At 43.0% G+C, this 17,146-nt stretch overlaps 1 protein-coding gene across 1 annotated transcript in view; it reads left to right on the top strand.

Moving 5' to 3' along the window:
- Positions 1-15,620, top strand: part of znf804b (zinc finger protein 804B) — a 489,773-nt gene extending 474,153 nt beyond the window's left edge. The window contains exons 3-4 of the mRNA XM_078200329.1: positions 8,726-8,856; positions 11,732-15,620. Of these exons, the coding sequence (XP_078056455.1) occupies positions 8,726-8,856; positions 11,732-15,620 (4,020 nt within the window). The remainder of the gene's footprint in view (positions 1-8,725; positions 8,857-11,731) is intronic.
- Positions 15,621-17,146: the final 1,526 nt, after the last annotated feature.

The raw sequence follows: 17,146 nt of genomic DNA, 5'->3' as shown, positions 1-17,146 counted from the left end.
GCCCCAGTGTGGAGATCACTACAAATCTTCACATCGGTGGTAACTCCTATCAATCCTGTCATGGACATTTGAATCTACGACTGGTAAATTGGTGACGGCAAAGTCAGGGTAGGTTTTTCCCTCGTGTTGGTTCTCTCACCACAATTGGCTATCTCAGTCAGCCATGGTTGCTCTGAATCAGATTTGGTAATTAACACTGAACCACACCCCCCACCCCGAGAATATTTTGTGCCTTTGCTACCCTCAGTGCTTCTTCTATTCGACATAGAGACTACTGATTATTGATTAATAGTAAAAATGTAGACATTGCTGCAATCTTCAGTTCCAGTCTTCTTCTGTTCCCCATTGTGCCCACACACAGTGAGCCCAAAATGTCACCCTCTGCAGATCAATCTCTTGGCAAGACCTTGCACCATGGAACAGGTGTGAAAACAGGAGTGATACTGCATTTCTAAGAGAGCAGCAGCTACAATTCTGGACATCTTTCTGCTGTCATTTAGCTGCTAGAAGACTCAAAGTCTATAAAGTGGGTTTGAAATGGAAAAAGCATTGTCCTACTTATCCTGGGATTCCTTAGGATATTGGCAGCAACCTCACCACCAGCTTCTGCCTGAGCCTTGCAAGTAAAAGTCTAATATATGTAAATTGAAAAGATTGATGTTCCAGAAATGCTTATTATTGTATGCTGCGTAAGTGCATTCTGCATGAGGAAAACCTGGGAATTCCAGAGTAGGGTAAAGTAGCTGAGACTCAGACTCATGAATTTTGCTCCCAGTTTTTCCTCAGTTTTACATCCAGGGAATAGCCATTTCTCAGGGAGCAGAATGGGGAAAGTTAGCCCTCTGGTGCAATTTGAATTTCCTTCCCCACTGGGATAGAAGAGCAAAGAACTGGGGAGGGTGGGCAGGGGGGTGGATAAATGTGGAGTTGCCCAGTGGTCAGCGTTGGAACCATTGCTCTTCCCGATATATTTTGATGACCTAGACCTTTTTGTAAAGTGCAAAATTTCAAAATGTTCAAGTGATACAAAACTTGGAGACTTTGTGTACTGTGAGGAGGAGAGTATGCTTCAAAAGGACATAAACAAGTTGGTGGAATGAACAGACAAGTGACAGATAAACTAAAAAAAAAACAAGCAGCGTGCCTTAATGACTATCAGCCGGTGGCTCTGACATCCTTCATTATGAAGTGCTTCGAAAGATTAGTCATGGCACGAATCAATTCCAGCCTCCCGGACTACCTGGATCCAGTACAATTTGCCTACTGCCGCAACAGGTCCACAGCAGACGCCATCTCTCTGGCACTGCACTCAACCCTGGAACACCTAGAAAACAAGGACATCTATGTCAGACTCCTATTTATTGACTACAGCTCAGCCTTCAACATCATTATTCCCACGAAACGCATCTCCAAACTCCGTGGCCTGGGTCTTGGTACCTCCCTCTGCGACTGGATCCTGAACATCCTAACTCACAGACCACAATCAGTAAGGATAGGCAACAACACCTCCTCCACGATCATCCTCAATACCGGTGCCCCACAAGGCTGTGTTCTCAGCCCCCTATTATACTCCGTATGCACCTATGACTGTGTGGCCAAATTCCCTTCCAATTCGATTTTGAAGTTTGCTGACGACACCACTGTAGTGGGTTGGATCTCAAACAATGACGAGACAGAGTACAGGAATGAGATGGAGAATCTGGTGAACTGGTGCGGCAACAGTAATCTCTCCCTCAATGTCAACAAAACTAAGGAGATTGTCATCGATTCAGGAAGCGTAAAGGAGAACATGCTCCCATCTACATCAATGAGGATGAAGTAGAAAGGGTCAAGAGCTTCAAGTTTTTAGGTGTCCAGATCACCAACAACTTGTCCTGGTTCCTCCATGCCGACACTATAGTTAAGAAAGCCCACCAACGTCTCTACTTTCTCAGAAGACTAAGGAAATTTGGCATGTCAGCTACGACTCTCACCAACTTTTACAGATGCACCACAGAAAGCATTCTTTCTGGTTGTATCACAGCTTGGTATGGTTCCTGCTCTGCCCAAGACCGCAAGGAACTACAAAATGTCGTGAATGTAGCCCAATCCATCACGCAAACCAGCCTCCCATCCATTGACTCTGTCTATACTTCCCGCTGCCTCGGCAAAGCAGCCAGCATAATAAAGGACCCCACACACCCCGGTCATTCTCTCTTCCACCTTCTTCCTTCAGGAAAATGATACAAAAGTCTGAGGTCATGTACCAACCGACTCAAGAACAGCTTCTTCTCTGCTGCTGTCAGACTTTTGAATGGACTTACCTTGCATTAAGTTGATCTTTCTCTACACCCTAGCTATGAATGTAACACTACATTCTGCACTCTCTCGTTTCCTTCTCTATGAACGGTATGTTTTGCCGTATAGCGCGCAAGAAACAATACTTTTCACTGTATGTTAATACATGTGACAACAATAAATCAAATCAAATCAAAAAGATAAGATTTAATGAAAAGATGTGTGAAGCAATTCATTTTGGTGGGAAGAATGCAAAGAGACAATATAAACTGAAGGGTATAATCCTAAAGGCATGCAGATGCAGAGTGACCTGGGTGTATACGTGCAGAAATTATTGAAGGTGGCAGGGCAGGTTGAGAGAGTAGTTAATAAAACATACAGTATCTTAGGCTTTATTAATAGGACTTAGCATATAAAAGCAAGGAAGTTACGTTCAACTTGTAAAGAACACTACTTTAGCCTCTGCTGGAGTATTGTGCCATATTTTAGGAAAGGGCAGCATGCTGGCACATTGGTTATCACTGCTGCCTCACAGTGCCAGGGACCCAGGTTAAATTCCGGCTTTGGGTGACTGTCTGTCCGTGTGGAGTTGCACATTCTCTCCGTGTCTGCGTGGGTTTCCTCTGGGTGCACCAATTTCCTCCCACAGTCCAAAGATGCGTGGGTTAAGTTGATTGGCCATGTTGAATTGTCCTGTAACGTCAGGGGGATCAGAGTAAATATGTGGGGTTATGGGGTTAGGACCTGGGTGGGATTGTGTCGGTGCAGTCTCGCTGGGCCGAATGGCCCCCTTCTGTACTGTAGAAATTCTGATTCTGATTCTAAAAGATGTGAAGGCATGAGAGAGAGGGTGCAGAAAAGATTCACGAGAATGGTTCCAGGGACGAGGATCTTCAGTTACCTAGATAAATTGGAAAAGTTGGGACTATTCTTGTTACAGAGAAAGTTGAGAGAAGATTTGAAAGAAATATGCAAATCATGAGGGGTTTTGCACTGTCTTCTGTGGCAGGTAGTCCACTGTCACATCCGGGTGCCATATTAAAAATGTACCAAACATCACTGACCTATTATTGAAGAAAGAAGATGGACCTCTAGAAAATAGATCTCCTGAGATTGAAGATCGACCATCCGACAGAGCAGATGGATATGCAAGAACATTCTGAGCCTGCAAAACAGGCCTCCTCCAGGACACCGAATCTGGAAGATCCAACTGTAGATGCTCCCCCCACCCACTGCTGTAGTGTTCCGGGTTCCAGGGTTGCTGACTGCCTCCAACCTGAACTCCGAAGGCAGCCCAGGCATTGTTCAGGTGAGTCCCAACATCTGCAAGCCACGTTGTTCCAGATGTGTTTTGCACCAGCATGTTTTCCCACCAAGATCACCGAGAATCCTATCAGTTTTACGCTGGTTTTCAGAGGGTCTCCTGATCCGCCACGGCATGCACCCATGGATGATCCTATGGGAAATCCACACTGGTGGAAAACTGATTTCTGGGCCTCCTATCAACCTTTCCCCACCCACGCCCATCATTGAACCCACCAGAAGGGGCTTGGGAGAATTCCACCCATCGTGATATCAACCAGCAGCCAGTACTGCTCTGCACATTAGATATCCTGTACTGTAGGTAGCCTCCTTCATATCTGTTTTGGATGATGATGCATACTTGTATGGAGGAATACCTGATAAAACAAAGTAAAAAGACAAAATTCTGAAAAAATTGCAGGCCTGGCAGCATCTGAAGATCCATGAACGTTTTGAGTCCAAAATGACTTCTTCAGAACTGTAACTTTGTAAAACAAAGTCTGCTTCAGGAAATCAATTAAATAGAACAGCAACAATTTCATGATCAGTCACATTGTACAATTTTGCACTATATTGAATTGTCATAAATATTCAAATGATGGAACGTTTCCACCATTTTCAAGTCTTATGGAAGCAGACAGGGCTTATTTTATTGTTATTTTGAGATCAAGCCACCTTGAGAGCACAATATTGATGGAACAGAAAGAAGTATTTAATCTGGTATCACGTCACTGATTAATGCTGCTTGCTATTAGTTTTAAATTATCGTCAACTACTTGTTCAAGTTTTATGAAGCTAGCAGAAAGAAAGGATGTTTGGTGTGGCAAAGATTGGTGAAGAGATGACGAGATAAAGAGGAGACGATACCTTCCATGTGTCTTACAACATATCACAATCAATCACTCATTCTCAATCTTCCTGCATTATTATCTTGATTAACATTAAGGAGGACAGAAAAATTGACTATTCTGTTGTGTACATGAGTCGATTTTAAAACTTCCTGTGTAGAAATATCATTTTCCCGCCTTGCCAGCATGTTCACTTGTTCTCTCACTGCTCTGTATTTGTGCTTTGTTTTGTTTTCATGTTGTGACATCAAAATAAAACACTGTCCAAAAATGCTTCTAATTTTTGGAGCGCAGATCACCAGAGTTGCCTTATCCCAGTGTATATGTAGCTGTACTTCTTTGTGTCCCCCATTAACTCGATGCCTGCATCATTAGTGCAAACGCGCTATGAGCAGCTTGGTGCTTTGTTTTTATTGCTGGTCCCTTTGCTTTGCTGATTGTCTTGTGGACTGCAAGTGGCATTTGCTCTTCACCACCTGTTTTCTGCGATGCCAGAAAAGCATTCAGTTCTTTCCTTGACAGGTCGAAACTCTGTTCTTCTTCCTGCTTTTCTCAAAAATATGACTGCAGATGAACAACATATAGTGATAGATGAAATGCAATGCGTGATACGTGAGGAAATCCTTGCAGCGACTTGCTCTCCCATTCCTTTCAGATTGACTAGGTAAAACAAAGCCTACTGCATATGATTGGAACAAAGACCAGGGCTGTGCAGCTCCAGGTTTTTTGTCAGCTGAGGCCTGCTAAGAGATAGATGATTTGCCTCTTAATATCTGATATAGAACATAGAACATAGAAAAACTACAGCACAAACAGTCCCTTCGGCCCACAAGTTGCGCCGGTCGTGTCCCTACCTACCTAGGCTTATAAATAGACTTACCTATAACCCTCAATCCTATTAAGTCCCATGTACTCATCCAGAAGTCTCTTAAAAGACCCTATCGAGTTTGCCTCCACCAACACTGATGGCAGCCGATTCCACTCACCCACCACCCTCTGAGTGAAAAACTTATCCTTGACATCTCCTCTGTACCTATTCCCCAGCACCTTAAACCTGTGTCCTCTTGTAGCAACCATTTCAGCCCTGGGAAAAAGCCTCTGAGAATCCACCCGATCTATACCTCTCAACATCTTGTAAACCTCTATCAGGTCACCTCTCATCCTTCGTCTCTCCAAGGAGAAAAGACCGAGCTCCCTCAACCTATCCTCATAAGGCATGCCACCCAATCCAGACAACATCCTTGTAAATCTCCTCTGCACCCTTTCTATGGCTTCCACATCCTTTCTGTAATGAAGCGACCAGAACTGGGCACAGTACTCTAGGTGGGGCCTGACAAGGGTCTTATAAAGCTGCATCATTATCCCCCGACTCCTAAACTCAATCCCTCGATTGATGAAGGCCAGCACACCATACGCCCTCTTAACCACCTCCTCCACATGCGAGGCCGATTTAAGAGTCCTATGGTCCCGGACCCCAAGGTCCTTCTGATCCTCTACACGGCTAAGAGTCTTACCCCTGATATTATACTCCTTCATCCCATTTGACCTACCAAAATGGACCACTACACATTTGTCTGGGTTGAAGTCCATCTGCCACTTCTCCATCCAGTCTTGCATCCTATCTATGTCACTCTGCAGCTTCTGACATCCCTCCAAACTTTCCACAACCCCACCAACCTTCGTGTTGTCGGCAAACTTGCCAACCCATCCCTCCACTTCCTCATCCAGGTCATTTATGAAGATGACAAACAGCAAGGGTCCCAGAACAGATCCCTGGGGCACTCCACTGGTGACCAACCTCCATTCAGAAAAAGACCCATCTACAACCACTCTCTGCCTTCTGCAGGCAAGCCAGTTCTGGATCCACAAAGCAACAGCCCCTTGGATCCCATGCCCTCTCACTTTCTTGAGAAGTCTTGCATGGGGGACCTTATCGAATGCCTTGCTGAAGTCCATGTAAACCACATCTACCGCTTTTCCTTCGTCAATGTGTTTAGTCACATTTTCAAAGAACTCCACCAGGCTCGTAAGGCACGATTTGCCTTTGACAAAGCCGTGCTGACTACTTTTGAGCATATTAAACCTCACTAACTGTTCATAAATCCTGTCCCTCAGGATCTTCTCCATCAATTTACCAACCACTGAGGTTAGACTCACCGGTCGGTAATTTCCTGGGCTATCCCTATTCCCTTTCTTGAATATAGGAACCACATCCGCAATCCTCCAATCCTCTGGAATCTCTCCCGTCTCCATCGACGACGCAAAGATCATCGCCAGAGGCTCTGCAATCTCTTCCCTCGCCTCCCACAGCAACCTGGGGTACATCCCATCCGGTCCCGGTGACTTATCTAATCTGATGCTATTCAAAATTTCCAATACATCCTCTTTCCTAATGTCCACAAACTCAATCTTTTCAGTCCGCCGCAATCCTGTAGTACAACCACCCAGGTCTTTTTCCACCGTGAATACCGAGGTAAAGTATTCGTTAAGCACCTCTGCTATTTCTTCCGGTTCTGTACAGACTTTCTCACCTTCACATTTTATAGGTCTTATACCTTCACATCTCATCATTTTACTCTTTACATATTTATAGAACGCCTTAGGGTTCTCCTTAATCTTAACTGCCAAGTCCTTCTCGTGACCCCTTCTGGCTCTCCTAATTTCCTTCTTAAGTCCCTTCCGACAAACCGTATACTCATCTAGATCCCTATCATCACCTAGCTCTCTGAACCTTTTATGATGATATGTTGTAATATGTTGTATTAAATTAAAACATGATTGTATTCTTCTGGGCCCCAATATTTGTCAACCTTATCAATATTTTGGATGATTTGTGTTATCTGCTATTGCAGTTTCAAAAATGCATGCCAGATAGAAAGATCGAGTTGATTTTGTGCACATCATCAAAGCTCGTATTGACTTCTTTATACATCACTGTTTAATTAGTGAACGATACCACAGTTGGAGCTGGAATTTACGTTTTTCGGCAGGGTGAGGAAGGTTGAATGAAACTGAGTGATCCACTCACTGCTGCCCCTGCCATCCCTGCCCATCCTATCAAGTGTGGGATGTCCAATTGGCAGCATTCCGATGGGAAGGTTGTCAATTAGACGTGCAGCACCCAATCATGACGATAGGCACGGTGGAATCACTGGTAACTTGTAAATTCTGGATACCGCTGATGAAAATGGATTACTTTCAGTGTCCACTGAAATGACAGCACAAAGCAGATTTCTGTCGATGGAACTAAATTTACTGTGCTAAATATTTGGGAATAAATGCACAGATGTAGCCTGATACTCCATTATCACACATCTGTTTCTTTAAAACTGGACACCTGAAAATAGGTATTTGATGGACATTTATGTCTAAGTTATAAATGGAAACAGTGGAGTAAGTCATCCACTGTGATGAGCGCTTGTAAATACACTGTATAAAAAAGTAGACTGCATTGGGATACCTTTGAACTTGTATAATGTTTGGAATTATACTTGAAACTTGTACATCTTGTACAAGGGGCGGCTCGGTAGCACAGTGGTTAGCACTGCTGCTTCACAGCTCCAGGGACCTGGGTTCGAATCCCGGCTCGGGTCGCTGTCTGTGTGGAGTTTGCACATTCTCCCTGTGTCTGCATGGGTTTCCTCCGGGTGCTCCGGTTTCCTCCCACAGTCCAAAGATGTGCGGGCTAGGTTGATTGGCCATTCTAAATTGCCCTAGTGTCCCGGGATGCATAGGTTAGAGGGGTTAGTGGGTAAATATGTAGGGATATGTGGATAGGGCCTGGGTGGGATTGTGGTTGGTGCAGACTTGATGGGCCGAATGGCCTCTTTCCGCACTGTAGGATTCTATGATCTGATGTGCTAAGTGTGATTTTACAAGATGTAAATTTTAAATTTAAACTAATGGGGCTCATGTGGCAGTAGGATAATGCCAGGAAATGGAAGTTAGTCATGGCTACAAGTTTAAAGGTCCCTTTCTTTCCGAATTGCTTCATCTGCTGATTCCCGCTCCTGCTTTTATTCTGTAATTTTGGATACTGGGCTGATGACATTGTATTGCAGACCTGACTTCATTATGCCCTATTTTACGTTTGCGGTCCGGGTGGTGAGAGGGGGGCAGCCCGCCCTTGATTTGCAGGTGTGAAATCCAGCCCTTGGAAACCAGGAAGAGATTATTTTCACCATTGCTATTTGAAACTGCTCAGGACATTTGCTTGACCTTAAGTGAACGTATATTTATGCAGGACTTAGGGTAACCAACACCAACTGATCATTGCACATTCTTCCTTTCTGTAACAGAGACTGAAAGAACTTAAACAAAGAGAATTTGCTCGAAATGTAGCTTCAAGATCAAGAAAAGATGAAAAGAAACAAGAAAAGGCACTTAAACGTCTCCATCAGCTCGCCGAGCTACGGAAACAGTCAGAATGGTTCGTAGACATCAATATTTGAAATATAGATGTTTGTTTTGATAGCCAATCGCATTTTACATAGAACCCCTACAGTGCAGAAGAAGGCCATTCGGCACATTGAGCCTGCACCAACCACAATCCCACCCAGGCCCTATCCCCGTAACTCTACTTATTTACCCTACTAACCCACTGACACTGAGGGTCAATTTAGCATGGCCAATCAACCTAACTCATACATCTTTGGAGTGTGGGAGGAAACCGGAGCTCCTGGAGGAAACCCATGCAGACACAGGGAGGTCGTGCAAACTCCAATTTTGGAGTTTGAGGGGCGACCTGATAGAAGTCTACAAGATTATGAGGGGCATGGACAGAATGGATAGTCAGAAGCTTTTTTCCAGGATGGAAGAATCAGTTACTAGGAGGCATAGGTTTAAGGTGCGAGGGGCAAGGTTTAAAGAAGATCTACGAGGCAAGTTTTTTACACAGAGGGTGGTGGGTGCCTGGAACTCACTGCCAGGGGAGATAGTGGAAGCAGATACGATAGTGAGTTTTAAGGGGCGTCTGGACAAATACATGAATAGGATGGGAATAGAGGGATATGGTCCCCGGAAGGGTAGGGGGTTTTAGTTCAGTCGGGCAGCATGGTCGGTGCAGGCTTGGAGGGCCGAAGGGCCTGTTCCTGTGCAATAATTTTCTTTGTTCTTTGTTCCACATGGACAGTGACCCAAACCGGGAATTGAACCCGGGTCCCTGGCGCTGTGAAGCAGCAGTGGTAACCACTGTGCCACCGTGTCGTTCTCTTAATTAGTAGAGATACATATTTTTCAAATTTCAAAGCCATGGTATAAAATATATAAAGACCATTTATTAATTTTAGCTACTGTGTAGTAAAAGTAATATTGCAATATTTTCCATTATTATGCTTTTATATTGCAGCCCCGATCCTTGGACAGTAAGTAAACTTAGTTGCTTTTTTACATCTACATTTCTGACATACTGCTGGTCTTCCTTTAAACTGACTACACAGTGGGAATCTGCCATTGTGCAGATGCTCCTGTGCAGAGTAGTGAGGTCAAGGCTGCCACTGCTCGGTCTACAACCAGTAAATGTGCCTCACCATCAAGGTCATGGCATCCTTATGGAGAGAAGGATTTTTGGCATATGTGATGACAAGATGTCTTCCCTACGGGGTAATAGCATAATGGCATTTCCAGTAGAGCATGTTTCCTGATACCAGGGAGACTGCAGCAGCCGGAAAGAAAAAGACGGGTCTTGCTGGCCACTAAAGTCTTGAAATAACTGCCAGGTTTACAATGTAATTACCAGCTATAGACGACCCACACTGGAGCAGTCAATAGCTGCAGACCAACAGAAAAGAAACTTAGGATAGGTACAACTCAAAGGAATGAATATTTTATTAACATTGAGCCAATACAAATTGTGCATTTATAGTAATATGCTCTACAGTCTTATTACACTTATATTCGTAAAAATGGTAATATAATAAAAAGTAAGACCCTTTCATTACTGACACAAGATGCCTAAAAACTACCAATTATACACTGAACAGATTTTCAAAACAGTACAAGTGAAAAGTTCTTTAATACATTGTTCTAAATCTTGTGCCAGCTGTATCTTGCTTATTTAACTATCCTATTGACCGGTAGTTAGGTTCTGTGAACTTTTTGTTATCACTTTTCAATTGACATTCAACACACCAGGGTAGTTGTGGAGATATTCCTTTTCCACCCTTGACTCCTTTCTGCAGACATCAGGTAATTTGCAGAATCCCCTGAAATGAACGAAAATTAATATACCCAATTTGCAGTCACTTTCACTTGGGAGATGGTTAATCAATGGAATATTCCTAGACAGCAGCTTAATAATGCAACATAAACTTCTGATTGAAGATGTGCTGTGAATAATAATCCCCCACTGATGCAAATAATTAGTTAAGGCAACTTTGTTGTGCCAAGGTAAATCTCAGACATTGTGGGAATTGTGTAAATGATACACTCAGTGTGAAACTTAAGGCAATAACGATTGTTGTTTCAGTCTATGAAGGCTACAGCAGGTCTGCCATGTGTTTCTGCCACATTGAAATATTCTTAAGATGCAGTCATTAACCTTACACAGCTTTTCATAGTACAGTAGCATAAATTCATAGTTTATTTATTAGTGTCACAAGTAGGCTTACATTAACACCTAGTTTGGGGGCGTTTAAGAGATCCGTAGATAGGTTCATGGACGAAAAGAAATTGGTTTAGGTTGGAGGGTCACAGTTTTTTTTTTTGTTTTTTTTTAACTGGTCGGTGCAACATCGTGGGCCGAAGGGCCTGTTCTGTGCTGTAATGTTCTATGTTCTATGTTCTATGTTCTATTAACACTGCAATGAAGTTACTGTGAAAATCCCCTAGTTGCCACATTCCGGCGCCTGTTTGGGTACACTGAGGGAGAATTTAGCATGGCCAATGCACCTAACCTGCGTGTTTTTCAGACTGTGGGAGGAAACCGGAGCACCCGGAGGAAACCCACGCAGACACGGGGAGAACATGCAGACTCTGCACAGACAGTGACCGAGAATCAAATCGGGTTCCTGTCGCGGTGAGGCAGCAGTGCTAACCACTGTGTCACCGTGCCACCCCATATTCACTAACTGCATCTTTTTGATGACTTATATTACACAATGTATGGACGTTGAAGCATCTTTAAGTAGAGCAAGGATTATTAAGCAAATTTTCTTTTTAATTATTGGTCAGTGGAAAATCCCCAAATATTGAAACCCAGATAGTTATCCAGATAAAGGAATCAGATGAAATGGAGTTACATTTTTTACTTTATTTTCTTATTATTGCAATGTGACTTCTCAGACATTTTGTTTGATTTTACACAGTGCTCCAGGAAGTGGCCCAATGTTCAAACCTACAACAGTGGCCATTGACAATCACTTGAAAAGAGCCACTGCTGGATCCATTGCCAAAGGCAGGGATTACGGAAGAAAGAGCAGTACCAGGGCCTCATTCAAAAAGGAAGAAGCATTAAAAAAGAATCTGGAAAATAGCCTGCAATGTTCCCCATGTGGTGATCAGTGTGGTAAATCTACAGCACAGATACAAGGCCAGTTAGGCTTAAAGCCCTTTAGTCTGTTCACAAATAAAAGCAGCTCATGTATCCCCGCCCACAAGGGTAGTGTCTCATTTTCTTTCTCCAAAAAAGCTCCATTGAAGCTAGAATCATCCGCTTCAGTTTTCAATGACACCATTGAAGAAAAGCAATATGGAGATGAACCACAGAATCACAAAGGGAAAGTAGCAGCGGAGGCAGAGATGCTAGTGGCACTTGCAGGGATAAATGACACTGCACACACTGAAAATAATGAGCAAACCAAACAGCCCCAGACAGACAGTGGCATTGGGAGCAATCCTTTTGCAAGAGTTAAAAAGCTGAAGGCACTCATGTTGAAGGAAAATAAGGATGAAAAAGAAAAGGATTATTATTGTTATACTCCTACTCTCTGCAACACCAAGCCGAATTTCCCTTTCTTATTTTTTATGAAGTCACCCGAGAAGACAAACGGAGACAACGTGACAACCCTCAGTGACAAAACTAATGAGTTCCACACTGATAGCACTGACTTCAAATGTCCCATGGTCTCGGAAATTAGGGATGTAAAGCTCGAGGTCACGGATACCGACAAAGTGGGCGCACTGCCATTCATTCCACCTGCTTGTCAGCGGGCAACCAAACAAGAGGACGGGAAAACGCTGGGCCAGGATATTTGTAAGCCACAAGGTGAAGAATCATCAGTTCTTAATGACAAACAGAGAGAGCCCATGCAGACAGCTGATGAAAAGGTGGGCAGAATGGAACCACCTAATAGGCCAAAGCAAGTAACTGGACCCTTTCTTCCAGTGCTAAGTAGAGATGAATCGACTACACTTCAGTGGCCATCCGAGCTTTTACTCTTCACTCAGACTGAGCCGTCCCTTTCATACAGCTGCAATCCATTGTATTTTGATTTTAAACTTTCGAGAAATAAAAACCGTGAGAATGGTATTACAGGGCCAGAATCCAATAGGCAGCAAAGTGCAGCTGTTGCTATTGAAGGTGATAATGAAGCATACATCAAGAAAGCACAAAACAGAAGTACGCAGAATGAGGAAGATCCGGAGCAGAGGAAACGAGCAGGATCATGCCAATCAAAGAAAAGAAAGAGCCATCAGAAATCTAGCAAGAAGTCTAAGCGGAAATCCGAGCCTGGTCATGTGAGCAAAAAAAGGAAAGGAAAAATGTACAACCATAGCCTGAAAAAAGAGGCTAAATACACATGGAAAGTAACAGAACCAGGATCCCAGAGTGCAGAAGATTCAAAAGAGGAAAAACATTCCAAACTAACCCCAAAACATTTTCTACAGGGTGAGCAGTCCAGCACTAGTGAGGAACTGCAACAAATCAGCAGCAGCATTATCAAGAAACAATCAGTTTTTCCTCTTGAGTTAAGCACCAAAAGGCAGAAGGTTTCACCAACTCATTCTTTAAGCAGTTCCAAAGAAATGTGCAAAAACCAAAAGATGCACAAATCTGGGCAAGACAGTCTAAATTTGAACAGTAATGATACTGGTAGCACTGAGGAGCATCACAGAAAATGTCGTAAATCATCCTCACATTGTAGCTATGAAGATGATTCAGAAAGCAATAGAAGCGTTTGTCGAAAATCCAGAAGCTATTCATCTTCCCATGGTTCATCATTTAGGTCATCATCTGATACCTCAAGTGACCGCAGTAGGACTAGTCACAGTAGCCGTAATTATTCTGACAGGTCAAGTGATGAGAGTCACAGAAGTCGGTCTCGGCATTGTTCAAAAAGACATCATAGGTCACATTACGGTTACAAATGTCACTCCAGACTTAAAAAGAAAAGGCACAGCTATTCATCAATGTCATCATTATCCTCCGATAATGACCATTACCATAGGAAAGGAAGTGTCAGTCGAAGCAGAAACCGAGGCGGCACCCAAAGGATTCACACATGCACAAAAGGCCAAATGCACAGCAGAAGCAGAAACTCCAGCAGTAGCCGAGCTCACAGCAGAAGTAGAAGTAGATATAGGAGCAGGTCAAGGCATAGCTGGAATAGACAAGAAAGTCCCATTCGAGATTACTTAAGCAGTAGTCACCCCGGTTTGAGAAGATCATGCTCTCGAAATAAGGAAGAGTGCAGGCAAGATGTACCGAGTGAGAGGCAGGCAAGACATGGGAGTACCAGGTCTTTCTCAAAAGACACAGACTATCATGTAAAGCCAACTCTTTGCTCTCGTCACTATCATGAAGTAAAAAGAGAAACAGGAATTCACCGTGGAACAATAAAGAATGAAGATACAATGCAGAATTGCAGCCCAATGTCACCTAGCTTATTCCAGAAGGATGAAAGCATTGGTTGCTCCATTCTCCCATTGAAGGAAATGTTACAGGATGGAAAAAAGCCGCTGATAACAGAGCACCTATTAGAAACAATACAATGTAATAAAATTGAAGAGAAAGCAATTAGCACAGAAGACCCAACAACAAGATCAAATGCACTGGTTCTAAATCTGAAAGACCATTCACAAGGTCATTGTGAGCCCAGGCTTCCTCCCGCTATGGATAATATGACATTGGTGTCTTTAATTGGAAAATTAGCTGCAACAAAAAGGGTAGGTCTACAAAATGATATGAGTAAAGGGGACAACAGTGACAAAGCAGATGAGCCTGAGCACTCGAATGGGAATGAAAATGAAGCAGAGTCTGCTATTGACCAAGAAGAGAGTCTTGCTCTGAAAGTAGTACATGACAATAAAACAGACATAGAACAAGAATCAATGTGCAGTGTAATACACACAGATAAGGACAAACAGTTAGGCCTGACTATATATCAAGTACAGCCTTCTGAAGAAAATATGACTCCAATCCCTGAAGATACATCTAATGTTGTTTCCTGTGCTGCAGATGTTTTTACTGATGGTTCAATGGTGGTCAAAGAGGAGAATCCCCAAAAGGCATTTTACAATTCTAGTGTTATAAATTCTGCTCCAGTGGGAGAGGTTGTGTTTGATTATTACAATGCTAACTCACAGAGTGTTGATGAAATGGATCCCCTATTTATGGAGGACGCTAAATCAATCTCACCCCCTCTGACTAGCCAGCCTATAATTTTCACACCTGAAGAAATGGAAAAATATGGCAAGTTACAGTTACAGGCACAGCAGCATATCCAGCAGCAGCTTCTCTCCAAACAGGTCAAGACTTTCCCGTCATCAGCCGTTACCTTCTCTCCAGTTCCAGCATTTCAACCTGTTTCCCTTCAGCAGCCGTCTGCCACTGCTGCTGCTTCTTCTGTTACCACTGTCCACCACACTCTACTCCAGCATCATGCTGCAGCCACTCTTACAGCCGCTCTCCACCCTAATGCCCACCATCAAGCGATGGCCCAGCTGCACCATATCACCCAGCCACACATCACACCCTTCACCTTCTCTCCGATTGCTCAGACTATTTTTCCTGCCCATCCCGCTGCCTTCCTGGCTGGCCACCCTCTGCACTTCATTCCGGCGGCGGCTATCCACCCAGCCCACCTGGCACTTCACCCACTGCCGCACTCTGCTCTCTGCCCAACTCTGTTTGCCCCTCACCCAGCAGCAGTGGCAGCCGCCGCTGCCGCTGCTTCAGCTATCCACCTTCACCCGTTGCTCCATCCTCTGTTCCCAGGACACGACCTGCAACACCGGTCTTCTCCGAACACCTGAAACAAGCTGCTAGGAAGAAAAATACAGTCAACAAAATGTCAAGAATAATCTTCTATACTTTGGTTCATTCATGGTAGCAACACGTACGCGCTGGACAGCCAAAAGGATCTACTCTAAAAGACTTTGGCCATCCTGAGTTGAAGTATTCCACGTGGATTCTGGTCAGACTTCAGCTTCATTTCAGTGAAGTGCTTAGATGATGACACTCAATGCCCTGTGCACTACAATTGTTTTTCATGTCCTAGATTCCATCTGCCTTAGTATTAACGATAATTATGTGAAAGTGTCACGGTATTTTTCAGATGGGCTCCTCAAATTTGCCCTTAGGATAGAGCAGTCTTTTGTTAGAACACGGGGGTTACCAATCCATTCTCACGATTTTCAAGGCTTCAAGTCCAGTGTATGGATTTATATCACACTTTCCATTATAACTGTTTTCCGGATATGCTCTTCCTTAGTTAACTTGAATGTATTACATTTGTATTTAATGCTGTTCATAGCTCTTTAGACTTTTGGTTGACTTGAAAAACGTAATCTTTAAAGCATTTGTATTTTGTGTAAAAATAAAGCAGAGTACGGTGTAAGTGGATAGAATTGCACTGAATACTGTACATCCAGTGCTGCTTTGTTAGGTTTCTTTTCCATATAAAATGGAATTATAGAACTGTATAATGCAATAATATTTTTCCATAATAAATTTGGTTCTATCAACTAATGATATTGTATATAATGTAGTTCCTAATGTAAATAAAGTCAATGCAGTAAAGCATTACTTTAGAAGTAAAAATCTGTACTATATTATCCCGAGCAGGAATATTACCTTTCTATTTACTGTATTGTATATTTGTCTTGAAATTTGTTAGGGTTTACATACAAGTGTCTGTATGATACTCTGTGCTGAAGAATAATGATTGTTATATGGCAGGAGTCGGAAATAAATTGTGGCAAATCTGACTAGAACAGAAGTTGTTACGTTTTCTATAAATTGTGTAAGTGTAACAACTTCAGTGTGCAATCTAAACTTACATATTTTACAGCACACACTAAACCTTGACGGTCCTGTTTTCGATTAAAATAAAGCTTCTGGGATTTTAAAAGGCTGCCTGCACTCTAAGACACATTTCATAGACCGCAGTGTGTACACACTGCACAGTAATCCCATTTATTTTATAAAGAAACTTTTGAGTAAATCATGGGTTGTCAGATAATGGCAGGCCTGATATTGCAAGGAGTGAAGAGTATATTAGTACACCTTGTCAGCAGAATGGAGTATTTAAGCTGCAAATGTAGCCATTCACTGATAAACTCTTACAAAAGATTCGTTCATGTAAACCCACAAAATCTATTGAGATTTGGCACCAGTTATAGCCCCAATCTCTACTGTGGTAAACGCCTCAAAAGCAACTTCAAGCAAACAGTCACTTAGCATGGATGAAATTCCTGACAAATTAATACCTGATGTGTTTTTTAAAATTAAAGCATTACAGCACAATTACTAAAAGGATTATTTCTTCTCCTCCCCCCCT

Source organism: Mustelus asterias, chromosome 2, assembly GCF_964213995.1.
Source record: "Mustelus asterias chromosome 2, sMusAst1.hap1.1, whole genome shotgun sequence".
Classification (NCBI taxonomy): Eukaryota; Metazoa; Chordata; class Chondrichthyes; order Carcharhiniformes; family Triakidae; genus Mustelus; species Mustelus asterias.
Note: the sequence above shows the minus strand (reverse complement) of the source record. Positions and strands in the feature narration are given on the sequence as shown.